This window comes from Heterodontus francisci, chromosome 31 (genome assembly GCF_036365525.1).
Source record: "Heterodontus francisci isolate sHetFra1 chromosome 31, sHetFra1.hap1, whole genome shotgun sequence".
Taxonomy (NCBI): Eukaryota; Metazoa; Chordata; class Chondrichthyes; order Heterodontiformes; family Heterodontidae; genus Heterodontus; species Heterodontus francisci.
The window spans coordinates 61,453,209-61,468,371 of NC_090401.1; the positions used below are offsets into that span (position 1 = coordinate 61,453,209).

Genomic DNA, 15,163 nt, shown 5'->3' on the forward strand with positions numbered 1-15,163 from the left:
TTTACCTATCAACCTGCAAGTCTTTGGAGGTGGGAGGAAACCGGAGCACCCGGCAGAAACCCACACAGTCACAGGGAGAACTTGCAAACTCCGCACAGGCAGTACCCAGAACTGAACCCGGGTCGCTGGAGCTGTGAAGCTGCAGTGCTAACCACTGCGCCGCCCACAAACTGTATCACAAACTCTTGTGAATGGCGGTAGTCATAGTTATACAGCACAGAAACAGGCCTTTCGGCCCATCGTGCCCATGTCAGCCATCAAGCACCTATCTATTCTCATCCCATTTTCCAGCACTCAGCACATAGTATATAGACAATACTTTATCTGAGGAAGATATTCTTTGTTTTGGGCCTCCTTAGCTCGAGAGACAATGGATACGCGCCTGGAGGTGGTCAGTGGTTTGTGAAGCAGCGCCTGGAGTGGCTATAAAGGCCAATTCTAGAGTGACAGGCTCTTCCACAGGTGCAGAGAAATTTGTTTGTCGGGGCTGTTGCACAGTTGGCTCTCCCCTTGCGCCACTGTCTTTTTTCCTGCCAACTACTAAGTCTCTTCGACTCGCCACAATTTAGCCCTGTCTTTATGGCTGCCCGCCAGCTCTGGCGAACACTGGCAACTGACTCCCACGACTTGTGATCAATGTCACACGATTTCATGTCGCGTTTGCAGACGTCTTTATAGCGGAGACATGGACGGCCGGTGGGTCTGATACCAGCGGCGAGCTCGCTGTACAATGTGTCTTTGGGGATCCTGCCATCTTCCATGCGGCTCACATGGCCAAGCCATCTCAAGCGCCGCTGACTCAGTAGTGTGTATAAGCTGGGGATGTTGGCCGCTTCAAGGACTTCTGTGTTGGAGATATAGTCCTGCCACCTGATGCCAAGTATTCTCCGAAGGCAGCGAAGATGGAATGAATTGAGACGTCGCTCTTGGCTGGCATACGTTGTCCAGGCCTCGCTGCCGTAGAGCAAGGTACTGAGGAAGATATACATCACTGAATATTTAGTTGTATTCATTGATGAGCAGAAATTTCCTTCAACTAAATATTGGAAAGACTGACATTGCTTATAGTCCCAACGACAAACCCCGTTCCTTAGCTCTGACTCCATCCCTCTCCCTGGCAACTGTCTGAGGTGGAACCAGATTGTTCTTTAAATATTTAAAAAAAAAGCAAAGTGCTTTAAGGCCAAGGGATTACTTCTGAAGTGCAGTAACTTTATGTAGGTAAATGTGACAAACAATTTAAACACAGCAAGGTCCGATAATACATGAATGAACAAGATCATTATATGCATTACTTAAACAGCTTTATTGTCCATTTTAAACTAAAACAATGCTTTAAATTAAACCTTTAAAAAATTACCAACACCGCTTATATAATTGATCATACATTTGTAAAGGCTAAACCTTTGTAGATTGTATGAAGCAATCCAGAAATATCAAACATATATTATAAACTGGTGATGCCAAAGAACATTTGTAAAAACAAAATTGATCAGAATTATTTAAAGCAATGAACTCAATTTTAATTATGTATTAATAAAGGATTAAGTATTATGCCCTACCACCACCAATGATTTATTTATGGATACAAAAGACATTTTTGTGCATTACTACAGGGAATGTTTTAATGTTTCCTGATTTTTTCCCATCCCTATATTGAACATTAAATGTTCAGAAAAGTTTGACAATGATTATTTTTTTTCTTCCTGAATCATTAGCACAGAAATATAAATTTTATTGAGACACCACATTGTTTTGTAGAAAAGCCATTTCTATTGCACTGCCAATGGAATGATTTGGGGCCCAGTGGAGAGTGACCCTCATATTTCTAAGTCAGGTACATTTCATTTTCTAAAAGTTTCATATCCAATAAAAAAAATACTATATACATCTTGACCAACAATAACTGCAACCTCAAACAGTCCATCTTCAGGCATGCCCATCAAACAAGCAGCTGACAGTGCCAGTCCTGCCAGCTGTGGAAGGAAATGAAAAATGTGCATCCATTTCAGAGAAGTAAAAATTATGTAAAAAATAGAAAATAAATGCGAGATGCATAACTGCCACATTTACTGTTGATCGGTTTGTCAGATGAGAACCAAATATTTCCAGTAGATGGGACATGCCCTTCTGGTACGATACACCCATTTTTAATTTGCTAAATCACCCATTCCGATTATATTTCAACAAAAAAAGGCAAACTACAGAAAATCTGGATTTTATAGTTACCTCCTGGTATAGTAAGTTCTTTTAATAAATGAAAAGGAGTGCATGTTAAACATAAATAGAAGTCAGTTTTCCTGATATTTTATTTACAGGCACTAGCTATAATTTCCAGATACTTTAATGAATTACTTCAATAAAATACGTCTGGAGATATTTTGAAATACACAGAAAATTTTCTAAAATTTAAATAAAAATCAAATATCAATGATAACAAAAATTTGAGGTGTTTCGTCCTCGTGAATCTGCATTGCTGAGTATGTGATGGCTTTGACTTCAGTGCCCTGTAAAAGTAGAGAAACAACTTACAATTTTGCTTACAATTCCGCAATTCAAATAGTAAGAGATGGTGTAAAATGAAAATCACAATGTTGTAGCGTTACCTGTGGATGTTTGGCCAAATCAAACTCTTCTCCCCACCTTACAAGAAAAAAAAGGCACCTTAGGTCACATTTCAGGTGAGCCGAGGTATCAAACTTATTACAAACCTCGCATTAGCCAACATACTACGAGATTCATCTTAATCATTAGACAGGATAAAAGGCCAAATCTTCATAAAACACTAGTTCAATGGACAAATTTAAATGAACTTCAACTGTGCCCACTAAAATAAAAGCAAAACACTGTAGATGCTGGAAATCTGAAATATAAACAAAGTGCTAGAAATACTCAGCAGGTCAGGCAGAATCTGTGAAGAGAGTAGAGTTAACGTTTCAGGTCTGTGACCTTTCATCAGAACTGAAATGTTAACTCTGCTTCTCTCTCTCCACAGATGTTGCCGGACTTGCTGAGTATTTCCAGCACTTTCTGTTTTTATTTCAACTGTGTCCACCATTGTTTCTTTAATTCTACAGACATAATTATTAATTTCACTGCCCAAAAGAAAATGAACTCATACAAGTTAGAATCTAAGCACATAAATCCAAGTTCTGTATTGTTGTCAAACGAATTTTCAATGCTTAGATCTCTAAAACTGAAACAAAAGATCTCTGAATATCCAATTTTCTAAATTAATTTTCAATCCACCCATTAGATTTCCTTCCCTTTTATGAAATGGTTTCACTAGTGATGCCTATGGATTAAAATACAAGGAAAACGGCAACATAAAAAAATCAACCAGCAATACCAATAGAATAGCCACAGAATAGAGAACAAAATAAATACAGAAATTTAAATAACACAACTGAACACATTGCTGTATTGATCAGTGGATAGTTGGAAGTGCTACGGACCACAATTTGGAGCATAAATACAAAAATATTAATAACCAGTTGAAGCCCTAGATCCTAACCCAATTTCCTAGTATATTTCACTGTCTTTAGGTCTCCCCTTGCCATGCACCATTCTCTCAATGATAAAGCAGCCAGACAGCCCAGTCACAGACTTGTGCAAACGTCACTCAAGCTGGTCAAAGATGTTAAGACAGGCCAGCCTGGGAACTGAGTTCTTCCTTTCAAAGAACAGCACTTGGCTGACATTTCTTCCCCACTAATAATGGAGCTGCAACAAGAAACTTGCCACTAGATAAATCACAGGTAGAAAAATGCTTCCTACAAGTAAAAACTTTAATTATTAAAATTAGAATATATAATTTAAAGCTGAGGGGGAATGGAAATAGGGTTTTTCAGTGACAGTATGCAAGATGAAAATCTAAGTAACCAGTTGGGCCCAGAGATTGTCAATTTTCTAGACCTACCAGCAGTTAGGGTTAATGGTCAATATACTATATTGTTAAGTTTATTGTACATACCCGATTGATCGAATCTTATAATTAATTCTGTCTATATGAATCACTTTCATTTCCTAAAAGAGAAATTCAAGAAAGTTAGAATAGCAACTTTAAAAAATCTTAAACATGCATTAGAAATCAAGAATTCCTGATAAAGTATATTACATTTGTCATTGAAATTTTACATTTGTTTGGACCATATAGTAGCAACACTTACAAAGTAAACCATGGCCATTTTGAGACTGGTTGAATTATTTGGACAGTCATAATGTTCCCTACTGAAAGTTTTAAAATTTTAAATTATGGTAGCTCCCTTGATGGTTAAGTTAATCAAAGCAGTAACTAGATCAGGAAGGCTCCAAATCCCAGCCCTAGCCTGTGCTGAGTTAGCTTATCGCAGACAGGGCAGCAGGTCGGGTACCACAAGTGGCCTCAGCACCCCAGAGTATGGAAGGGAAATTGCTGTAAATAGCTGTCCAATATCCTCTGCCTGGGATGCATGTGTGTGAAGATCAGTTGAAATTAGAACTGAGGTCAAATGGATGTCCCCATTGCTGAATAAGCTGCCAACATTCAGTATCTAAGCTTGCACATGAAGCATGGTGACCAAAGGCATCCTCACAAGTGGGCGGCACAGTGGCGCAGTGGTTAGCACCGCAGCCTCACAGCTCCAGGGACCCGGGTTCGATTCCGGGTACTGCCTGTGCGGAGTTTGCAAGTTCTCCCTGTGTCTGCGTGGGTTTTCTCCGGGTGCTCCGGTTTCCTCCCACAAGCCAAAAGACTTGCAGGTTGGTAGGTAAATTGGCCATTATAAATTGTCACTAGTATAGGTAGGTGGTAGGGAAATACAGGGACAGGTGGGGATGTTTGGTAGGTATATGGGATTAGTGTAGGATTAGTATAAATGGGTGGTTGATGGTCGGCACAGACTCGGTGGGCCGAAGGGCCTGTTTCAGTGCTGTATCTCTAATCTAATCTAATCTAATCTAAGTGCTGTGAAGCAAGGAGGTAATGCCTTTAGGAAAGAAAAACTCTTTACAAGCTGACTCTTGTGCCACATCAATGGCATGGTGGGCCAATGTTAAGAATGCAGAGATACAGGGTCATGGTTGTGACTTTTCCCACAGCAAGCTTTCAAATTTAGCTAGGCTAATGGAGAAGTATCTGCAATGTGGAGGGAATGGGTAAATTACAATAATAGGTCTTTCTCAACAGTAGTTTCATTTTACTTCACCAAAAATACATTCCCCAACAGTCAACAATTAACCTCCTACTGTCCAACAACTCCATTCCACTGCCCCCCCAATTGCTTTGTCCCAATGACGGGTGTACTTTAGGTGCCTGGGACTCACTCAAATTCCAACCCTAAACCCCTCTGCCAGTCATCTCCCTCCCTTCCTTAGAATCTATGTCTTTGACCATGCTTTTAATTATCTTTCCTAAGCTCTTTCTTTGGTTTGGCACCTGTTACTCCTTATGTCTCTGAAACACCATGGGATGTTAGAGATGCTTTATAAATGCAACTTGCTGTTTCAAGAACACTTCCTCCTTCTTTTAGTTATCTCGGTCTTTACTCCAGTACCAAGTGGCTATTTTTCACCTGAACTTAGAAAATTAAGGGGTAATTTCAACCTAACCCACCTGCAGGTACAATGATAGGATTGGGTTGGTCCCCCATTTTACACCCTGCATGATTTTGCTCTCCATTGAAGTCAAAACCAAGTGAAGCATAAAACTGGGTGGATGGTCCAATCCAGTCAGTTAATTCCTCATTGGGCATGACAGGTTAAAATTAACCCTGAGCATTAACTGCAAAGCCCTCACGGAGCCTAATCTCATCCTCGTCCAACATCCACGTGTATACGTTCAACTTATTTACTCGCTGCCTTAATTAGCTTAACTATTGGGTAAGCAAGTCCAATTTCCTTGGAAAGCATATTTTATTGGTAAGCCTTGTGAACAGGCTAGGTTGTCATTGTGCCCTTTAGAACAAAACCAAGGAAGCTGAAGTTGGCAGGTTATTAGCAGCAAGTAAAAGTATTGGCTAAGCCTGCTGGCACCATGATGTGTAAAACATAAGATCAACCTGGGGTGCAACACCTCCATAAGCCTCTACTGGACAGCTTTTCAGGCATGCTTATAACAAGCAGGATATATAAATTTGTAGACTTGCATTTATTTCCTAGCACCCATCACAGGCGCAGTTCAAATTTTCTGAATCATTTCTACCACTGTACAAACACAGCACTTGTGATAAATTCTAATGTCCGCGCACATCAGACTTATTCCAATCTTAAAACAATTCACTGACCCTTGGAATAAAAAACATTTCTGCGCTGAATTGATACAGCCATTCATGCATGAAGTTATAGAGCAGAGACATCATGTCATGTCCTAAAAGAAAATAAACAAAATATATTAAAATTAGGATGGAATTACTGTTTGGTATTATATTTCATATTATGCAAGCCAGACCAGAACCATGGACAAGCAGCCAGAGAATATACTGAGTTCTGGTGACCATATTAACAGTAGAGTTGGTCACTTGGTAAGGTCAAATGATGTTCCACCTCAAGAGAGGTAAAACAAAATGTAAATGATGGAAATTAAAGTACCGGCACAGGGCTTACACCTGAAACGCCGACTTGTCTGTTCTCTCCACCGATGCTGACTAACCTGCTGCGATTCCTGTATTTTTTGTTGCAGATATAAACTTATCGGAAGACTGCTAATCAGCAGTCAGTTCACAATGGACACTGGACAGAAAAAAACTAATGTCTATGCATTCAAATTGTATTCTGACCAGCACCAACACTCATGGGTTATATAAATTGATCAGGAGGTATGCAATCAAGTTTCTTGTTGACAATTGATGGTTTCTATGCAACAGACACTAGCAGCAATAAAATCCCCAAGAATATTGTGTCAGAGCTTTGAAGACATTGTCTAGTAAATAACTTCAAATCAACATCCTCACAATGCAATGTAATTATAAAACATGCAGAACTGCTTTTTAAACTAAAGTCTCTGGGGTGCCTGAGGAAGGAAATTTAAAGGGCCTGCAAGGCCATTAGACCGTTGCTCATTTGCCACCAATTTCTGTACATTTCAGCATTTGTTGCTGTATTAGCCAAAAATTTCTGTCACCTGGTACTCAGAAACATTTTCTGCAATTAAAGCTTTGATTTTCTTTAGGTAACTGACACTAGGCTGGAAATTTTTGGTGGATGGTGTGAAATGCCAGATGCCAATCTGGAACACTGACACTATTCCAGTCAGAGGTGACTCAAATCTGGGTGGAATTCTTCCTCAGTGGGTCAAGCAAGACTTACATCTGCTGAAAACAAGCCTACATCCAGTTCCAGGAAGTAAAAAGGTCCTGCTTTTACACCAAACCAACGGAATTGATTAACTTTACCAAAATACCCTTCCATTCCTCCGAAGGGAGTAAGGGCAAATTTTAATTGGAACCTCCCTATCAGAGCGATGGGGTAGCATTTCGACTTCTGCACCTTCAATCAGATGAACAACTGTGTTGTGCCACTGTAGACGTAAGCATCCGCCCAGCGAATTCAGATGATCCTGTCCTCGATATTTGGGACAGGGCACGGTGATGACTGAGGAACTACCCTGCTGCACATCGGTTCCCCCATACTGCCTACCCAATTGTCTTTGAGGTTGGGACAGGGTCAATATTTGCAGGGAGTTCCTTACATAAAATTTCTGATGTAAAGGCAATGGTAGATGAGCAGTCACACCATTGTCTGCCCCACCCACCTCCAGGAAGTTGATTGCAATTTGCGCAAATGTCAAACTTGCTGACATCATTCTAAGTGGGTGGGGATTTGAGGAGCAGCACATGGTAGCTGACCATGGAAATTAGAGGAAAGTCTCTTGTTGATCTCGAAGCAAAAATAAAAAGCTTTATTTATCATATCTTTTTATTCTGCCAAGTATTGGTATGGGAAAGCTTGGTGTGATTAATTTATCCATCAGTCAGGCCCAATCATTTTTCTAAGCTACAGAACATCACTATTATCTGCTTTAGAATTATCAGTTCTCAAACAATCTTTATACTGACTTGCTATCAGATAAAGTACATGTGACTAATGGACTAATAGACAGAATCACTGATAACAGAACATATATCCATCTAATGACTAGGATATTTATGAGAACATATCAGGCTCTCCAATGCCCATCGCTTTCCTTCCTACTGAATGTACCTTACTATCACTTGCTGTATCCTTACACAGTTGAGCATAACTCAGCAAACAAGCATGAACCTGTCTCCAGCTTTGTGGAATGGTAAAGCATATGTGGCTATCAGATCATGATTTGCTTTGCCTCAGTTGAGCTGTGCCTATCTAGTTAATTTTTTTGTCAATATTAAAAATAGGATTGTGTTTTTAGCCCAAATTATTGATTGGGAAAAGATTCTTCCTCAACCCAAAATGCAACAATTAAAACATATTTTACCTTCCACGTTTCTCCCCTTCCCCCAAACATCACCTGGCAGACAACTGGGCAAACAAACTTCTTTCAAGGCCTAGCCTTAACCAGTCCCTGAGAACAGCGAGAACATGGTTTGAAGTTACAAGGTAATTGATGCCCTGTAGCCTCCCATCTTCATCTCCACAGGAATTTGATGCATGCACAATTGTGCATGCGAAACTGGAGCAGCTGAGTAACAAACCATCCTGACACACAAGTGTGCTGGCTTCAAGGATAATACATTAGGCACAATTTTTATTCATTGAAAACTTATAATCATAACGGTATACACTATATCAACACGGTTACCTTCAGCCTCTACTTCAACTGTTGTTGTGGGTTGCACTGTTTCAATGTCAGTCATATATCCAAACATGGCCATAACAACCTGTTCAAATGCTTCTTCTAGCGTATCGCCCCATGAATGTAACCTGTGAAAAGGAGAACATTTCGGGGCTTCAAAACTGAAAGTTAATTGCTTCATATAGTAACACATTGATTGCAGATTCTGTTACACACCGATCATGAACTGTGAAACTAATAACTGTCATTTTTTTCAGCTGCAAATCACAAATACTCAGCCAAAATGCATTTTGATGACAAAGCCTCATCAGGGCGGTACAGTGGCGCAGTGGTTAACACCGCAGCCTCACAGCTCCAGCGACCCGGGTTCAATTCTGGGTACTGCCTGTGTGGAGTTTGCAAGTTCTCCCTGTGTCTGCGTGGGTTTCCTCCGGTTTCCTCCCACAAGCCAAAAGACTTGCAGGTTGGTAGGTAAATTGGCCATTATAAATTGCCCCTAGTATAGGTAGGTGGTAGGGAAATATAGGGGGACAGGTGGGGATGTGGTAGGAATATGGGATTAGTGTAGGATTAGTATAAATGGGTGGTTGATGGTCGGCACAGACTCGGTGGGCCGAAGGACCTGTTTCAGTGCTGTATCTCTAAACATAAACAGAAGCTGTAATGACAATATACAGCAGGCTGAAGAACAAAGGCCCATATTCATCACATGCTTTAGTTTTGACTCTACTTGAAATGTTAATTTATCTTTTAAGATGTTGTGGTGCATTAACATTTACTGTTTTTATATCAGCTGATCACAGAGAGGAAGACTCCAATATCGATCACAACACCTGCATATTTCCCAACCATAGCCTTTTCTTGGACACGGGATGTAATTTTTTGAAAAGGACGAAAAGAGTATTGTCCAGAGTCATGTATTTATAATGCTGTCAAAGAGGCACTAAACTATGCATAGAACCAATTAAAAGCCAATATACATTAATATGGTCCAATATGTTTGTGACTCATTCAAATTCATCTAAGATTGTTCCCAGTAGTACAAACACCAGTGAAGCCTGCAAGTACTCCAGTGTTGATATTGTTCAAAACTCTTTCCACAGACACAGTTCACGCTTGCAAGGCCAGAGTCTAATTATAATGCTAGATACTTTTCATAATCCAAGTGTAAAAATGCAGAACATTTTACATGCTTCACTTTAAATGAACATCTCAGTGACAATATTGGATTAACTTGGTTCTGCCATTATTGTACCTCACTGATAATCCACCTGCAGGTTTATATGGTCCAGTAAACTGACTAAATTTCAGTGACCTATGGCTGTTATTACAGAGAAATGATTATTTTGCCTGGGAAGAGCATACAGATTGTCTATTATGGTTGAACATGCTGTAAATTTTTGGAATTCTTCTGCTCCATAAGTTTTATTACAATGATTGACAGAATTTAATTGAAAAAACATGTAAATAAAGTTTAAGTAGAATATGTTGATTAAACAGTCGTACTTTTAACAAGACAGCTATGCCTCTGAAGTAACGAAAATGTAAAAAATACAGTTCAATCAAAAGCAATTGATTATTCTATTGCAAGATAAGGCATGAAAAGGTCCTATATCAGAAAGCAGACACAATGAAACATTGTACAGTGAGTCTAATATCAGTGGCAGGGAAACTATTGGAAAAAATTCAGAGGGACAGGATTAATCTCCACTTGGAGAGGCAGGGATTAATCAAGGACAGTCAGTATGGCTTTGTCAGGGGGAGATCGTGTCTAACACATCTGATTGAATTTTGAGGAGGTGACAAGGTGTGCAGATAAGGGGAAAGCAGTTGATGTAGCTTACATGGACTTCAGTAAGGCTTTTGATAAGGTCCCGCATGGGAGATTGGTTAAGAAGGTAATAGCCCATGGGATCCAGGGCAATTTGGCAAATTGGATCCAAAATTGTCTTACTGGCAGGAGGCAGAGGGTGATGGTTGAGGGTGGTTTATGCGATTGAAAGCCTGTGAGCAGTGGTGTACCACAGGGATCGGTGCTGGGATCCTTGCTGCTTGTAGTGTACATTAATGATTTAGACGCGAATATAGGAGGTATGATCAGTAAGTTCGCAGAGGACATGAAAATTGGTGGTGTCGTAAATAGTGAGGAGGATAGCCTTAGATTACGGGATGATATAGATGGGCTGGTAAGATAGGCAGAGCAGTGGCAAATGGAATTTAATTCTGAGAAGTGTGAGGTGATTAATTTTTGGAGGAGTAATAAGGCAAGGGAATATACAATGGATGTTAGGACCCTAGGAAGTACAGCAAGTCAGAGGGACTTCTGTGTACTTGGCCTTAGATCACTGAAGGCAGCAGCACAGGTAGATAAGGTGGTTAGGAAGGCATATGGGACAGTTGCCTTTATTAGCCAAGGCATAGAATATAAGAGCAGGGAGGTTATGATGGAGCTTTATAAAACACTAGTTAGGCCACTGCTGGAGTACTGTGTACAGTTCTGGTCGCCACACTATAGGAAGGATGTGATTGCAGTGGAGAGGGTGCAGAGGAGATTCACCAGGATGTTGCCTGGGCTGGAGCATTTCAGCTATGAAAAGAGACTGGATAGGCTGGGATTGTTTTCCTTAGAGCAGAGAAGGCTAAGGGGGAACCTGATTGAGGTATACAAAATTATGAGGGGCATAGATAGGGTAGATAGGAAGAAACCTTTTCCCCTTAGCGATGGTGTCAATAACCAGGGGGCATAGATTTAAGGTAAGGGACGGGAGGTTTAGAGGAAACTTCTTTTCACCCAGAGGGTGGGGTGGTAGAGGCAGGAACCCTCACAACATTTAAGAATATTTAGATGAGCACTTGAAATGCCATATCATACAAGGCTATGGGCCATGTGCTGGAAAATGAGATTAGAATAGTTAGGTGCTTGATAGCCGGCACAGACACGATGGGCAGAAGGGCTTGTTTCTGTGCTGTATAACTCTATGAATCACTGGAGAATTCCAGCAGCAGCAATGAATGCCAGCTTGAATCATACAATCAGGTATTACAGGTTACACAACTTCCTGAATATCAAAGAATTACATTCCAAATCTGCAATCCCTTTTAATAACATAGTTCATTTAAAAGTAGCTATTTTAAGAACTTACTGTACATCTGCAGTGTGGTCCAGGTCTAAGGAGAAAACAAATTACAAAAATTGAAAGCTAAATATCAGTTTAATGTACATTGTACTCAGATGCATTATAAGTGCTTGAAGTGACAATGTACAGAAGTCAAGCTGATTCAATATATCAAAGAAAAAATTGTTTTAGATTAGATTAGAGATACAGCACTGAAACAGGCCCTTCGGCCCACCGAGTCTGTGCCGACCATCAACCACCCATTTATACTAATCCTACACTAATCCCATATTCCTACCAAACATCCCCACCTGTCCCTATATTTCCCTACCACCTACCTATACTAGTGACAATTTATAATGGCCAATTTACCTATCAACCTGCAAGTCTTTTGGCTTGTGGGAGGAAACCGGAGCACCCGGAGAAAACCCATGCAGACACAGGGAGAACTTGCAAACTCCACACAGGCAGTACCCAGAATTGAACCCGGGTCGCTGGAGCTGTGAGGCTGCGGTGCTAACCACTGCGCCGCCCTTTTATGATGTGTATTCATCTGATTTACCCCACAATACTGGAAGGAATTATGAAATATCTGTTCACTTACTGGTGTGTTAATTGCTTTTCATTACCATGATTTATATTGGTTCACATTCTGCTACCCAAGGTCCCCGGTAAAGAGGTCGCATCTTACTGTCTGATGATACATGAGGACTGAATGTGCAGGGTGGCGATTAACTCATTCTGCTTTACCCCACTTGACATTTACATGTATACTTTCCAGGTCAGGCCACTGGACTGCAACCAGAAGCTGGAATAAAGTGAGATACCCTTGATTTTTCCAGTGTCCAGACCCAACTGTCCTCAGTACCTTGCTCTACGGCAGCGAGGCCTGGACAACGTATGCCAGCCAAGAGCGACGTCTCAATTCATTCCATCTTCGCTGCCTTCGGAGAATACTTGGCATCAGGTGGCAGGACTATATCTCCAACACAGAAGTCCTTGAAGCGGCCAACATCCCCAGCTTATACACACTACTGAGTCAGCGGCGCTTGAGATGGCTTGGCCATGTGAGCCGCATGGAAGATGGCAGGATCCCCAAAGACACATTGTACAGCGAGCTCGCCACTGGTATCAGACCCACCGGCCGCCCATGTCTCCGTTATAAAGACGTCTGCAAACGCGACATGAAATCGTGTGACATTGATCACAAGTCGTGGGAGTCAGTTGCCAGCATTCGCCAGAGCTGGCGGGCAGCCATAAAGACAGGGCTAAATTGTGGCGAGTCGAAGAGACTTAGTAGTTGGCAGGAAAAAAGACAGAGGCGCAAGGGGAGAGCCAACTGTGCAACAGCCCCAACAAACAAATTTCTCTGCAGCACCTGTGGAAGAGCCTGTCACTCCAGAATTGGCCTTTATAGCCACTCCAGGCGCTGCTTCACAAACCACTGACCACCTCCAGGCGCGTATCCATTGTCTCTCGAGATAAGGAGGCCCAAAAGAAAGAAAGACCCAACTGCAGCCTTCCTATTCTTAATGTGGCTGAGATCAGCTAACACCCACCAAGAATCAAATCCGTAACCTGATGAAAGGTCATCATCCTGAAACATGAACTTTGTTTCTCTCTCCACAGATGCTGCGTGACCAGAGTATTGCCAGTCATTTCTGTTTTTATTAAATCTGTAAACTTCCTGACCTAAGAGAAAGAAGGATTTGTAATGTAACTTGGGAATTTGCATGTCTTGGCAAGAAATGTACTGTTGACTCTAATAATTGGAATCTTCTGGTTTTAGACTCCAGATAATCAAACTCACAATAACCAATTGTCTTCAATGTCTTTATTAACAGCACTGTCAAAAACAGAAATAATATTTGCCTGTGTGTGGAGAACAGTGTGCTACCTTCTCAAGTCTTGTTTTACCAGACTTTATGTGCTACGACACTTTTTTATGTTATGCTTCAAGAAATTTCATTTTTTTGACCTATCAATTCCTGCTTGTTCAGAAGAATGCTTGTACATAAAATGGTCAGTGCAATGCACTTAACCATTAAGTAATTGGAAACAAAAACAAGAAATGCTGGAACCACTCAGCAGGTCTGGCAGCATCTGTGAAAAGAGAAGCAGAGTTAACGTTTCGGGTCAGTGACCCTTCTTCGGAACTGACAAATATTAGAAAAGTCACAGGTTATAAGCAAGTGAGGTGGGGGTGGGGCTAGAGATAACAAAGGAGGTCTAGATTGGACCAGGCCCATAGCTGACCAAAAGGTCACGAAGTAATTGGAAACATTAGGTTCAAACTTTTGACCCAAATTCTCAAGGCACACAAAAATATTAAAAATCATTTATGGGGCTCCACATCAGGCAATTCGATGTATGGAGGCCATTTCACATACAAACATTGTCCTGAACAAGCAGGAATTGATAAAGACAGATAAAAAAAAACATTTCTTGAAGCATAACGTAAAAAAGTGTCGTAGCACATAAAGTCTGGTAAAACAAGACTTGAGAAGGTAGCACACTGTTCTCCACACACAGGCAAATATTATTTCTGTTTTTGACAGTGCTGTTAATAAAGACATTGAAAACAGTTGGTTATTGTGAGTTTGATTATCTGGAGTCTAAAACCAGAAAAATCCAATTATTAGAGTCAACAGTACCTTTCATGCCAAGACATGCAAATTCCCAAGTTACATTACAAATCCCTCTTTCTCTAACCAATCTTGCTCAGTGTGTTACTGTATCCAGGATACCAAACACTCACATGATCTGATTTGGCAGCGGGTGTGTCATAATAATTTTGAATTCTAGTAATTGTTTGGAAGCAGGGATGTTTCTTAGAAAAAGTGTGAATATTCTAGGGGCTTAATTGGCTTTAAAACATCAGAGTGGCTACACACCCCAATCCCCCAAACCTTTCCACCCCACCACTCCCCACGCTAACCCCCAACCTGCCAGCCCCCTCCCCCTCCTCCTACTCCCACCCCCGATCCCTCGCCCCGCCCGGACCCCGGTTAACCCGTCAACTCATCGACTGAAATCAAACAGCGTCAGGGGAACTGGGCCTAAGCCCTGCAACCCCCTCACAGTCTTTACCCAAGGAGTGAACGGACACCGCCACTAACAGGACAACAATAGAGAAAGGTCCACTTACATTCGTATTTCTTACTGACGGGCGGATATTTAGCTTTGACCGCTTTCTGCGCCGCGGTCAGGTCATATTCCCTGTCGTCCATCACTCACTGGGCCCGGACCTGTCGTGTGTGCGCATGCGTGGATCTGGGGCCTGAGGGGGGGCCCCCGC

General features: G+C 41.3%; 1 protein-coding gene across 2 annotated transcripts; it reads right to left on the reverse strand.

Annotated features, from left to right (window-relative positions):
- Positions 1–1,191: 1,191 nt before the first annotated feature.
- On the reverse strand, positions 1,192–15,141 carry zbtb8os (zinc finger and BTB domain containing 8 opposite strand). 2 transcript variants are annotated; one of them, XM_068011762.1, is made up of 7 exons: positions 15,014–15,141; positions 11,893–11,917; positions 8,756–8,877; positions 6,264–6,346; positions 3,974–4,026; positions 2,607–2,643; positions 1,192–2,507 (listed from the first exon to the last, which is right to left on the reverse strand). In XM_068011762.1, exons 1-7 carry the CDS (start codon positions 15,093–15,095, stop codon positions 2,421–2,423), a joined length of 489 nt encoding a protein of 162 aa, XP_067867863.1. In that variant the 5' UTR covers positions 15,096–15,141; the 3' UTR covers positions 1,192–2,420. The 2 variants fall into 2 exon arrangements, with proteins under 2 accessions (XP_067867863.1, XP_067867864.1); XM_068011763.1 differs by lacking the exon at positions 11,893–11,917 and having other exon boundaries at positions 15,014–15,101.
- Positions 15,142–15,163: the final 22 nt, after the last annotated feature.

Coding starts and splice junctions, on each gene's coding strand:
- zbtb8os (XM_068011762.1), bottom strand. CDS start 15,095: ATGGACGACAGGGAATATGACCTGACCGCGGCGCAGAAAGCGGTCAAA. Junction 8,878..11,892: donor GACCACACTGCAGATGTACA/GTAAGTTCTTAA, acceptor TCCTTTTCACAG/GTTACATTCATGGGGCGATA. Junction 4,027..6,263: donor AAATGTTTTTTATTCCAAGG/GTCAGTGAATTG, acceptor TTTCTCTTTTAG/GAAATGAAAGTGATTCATAT.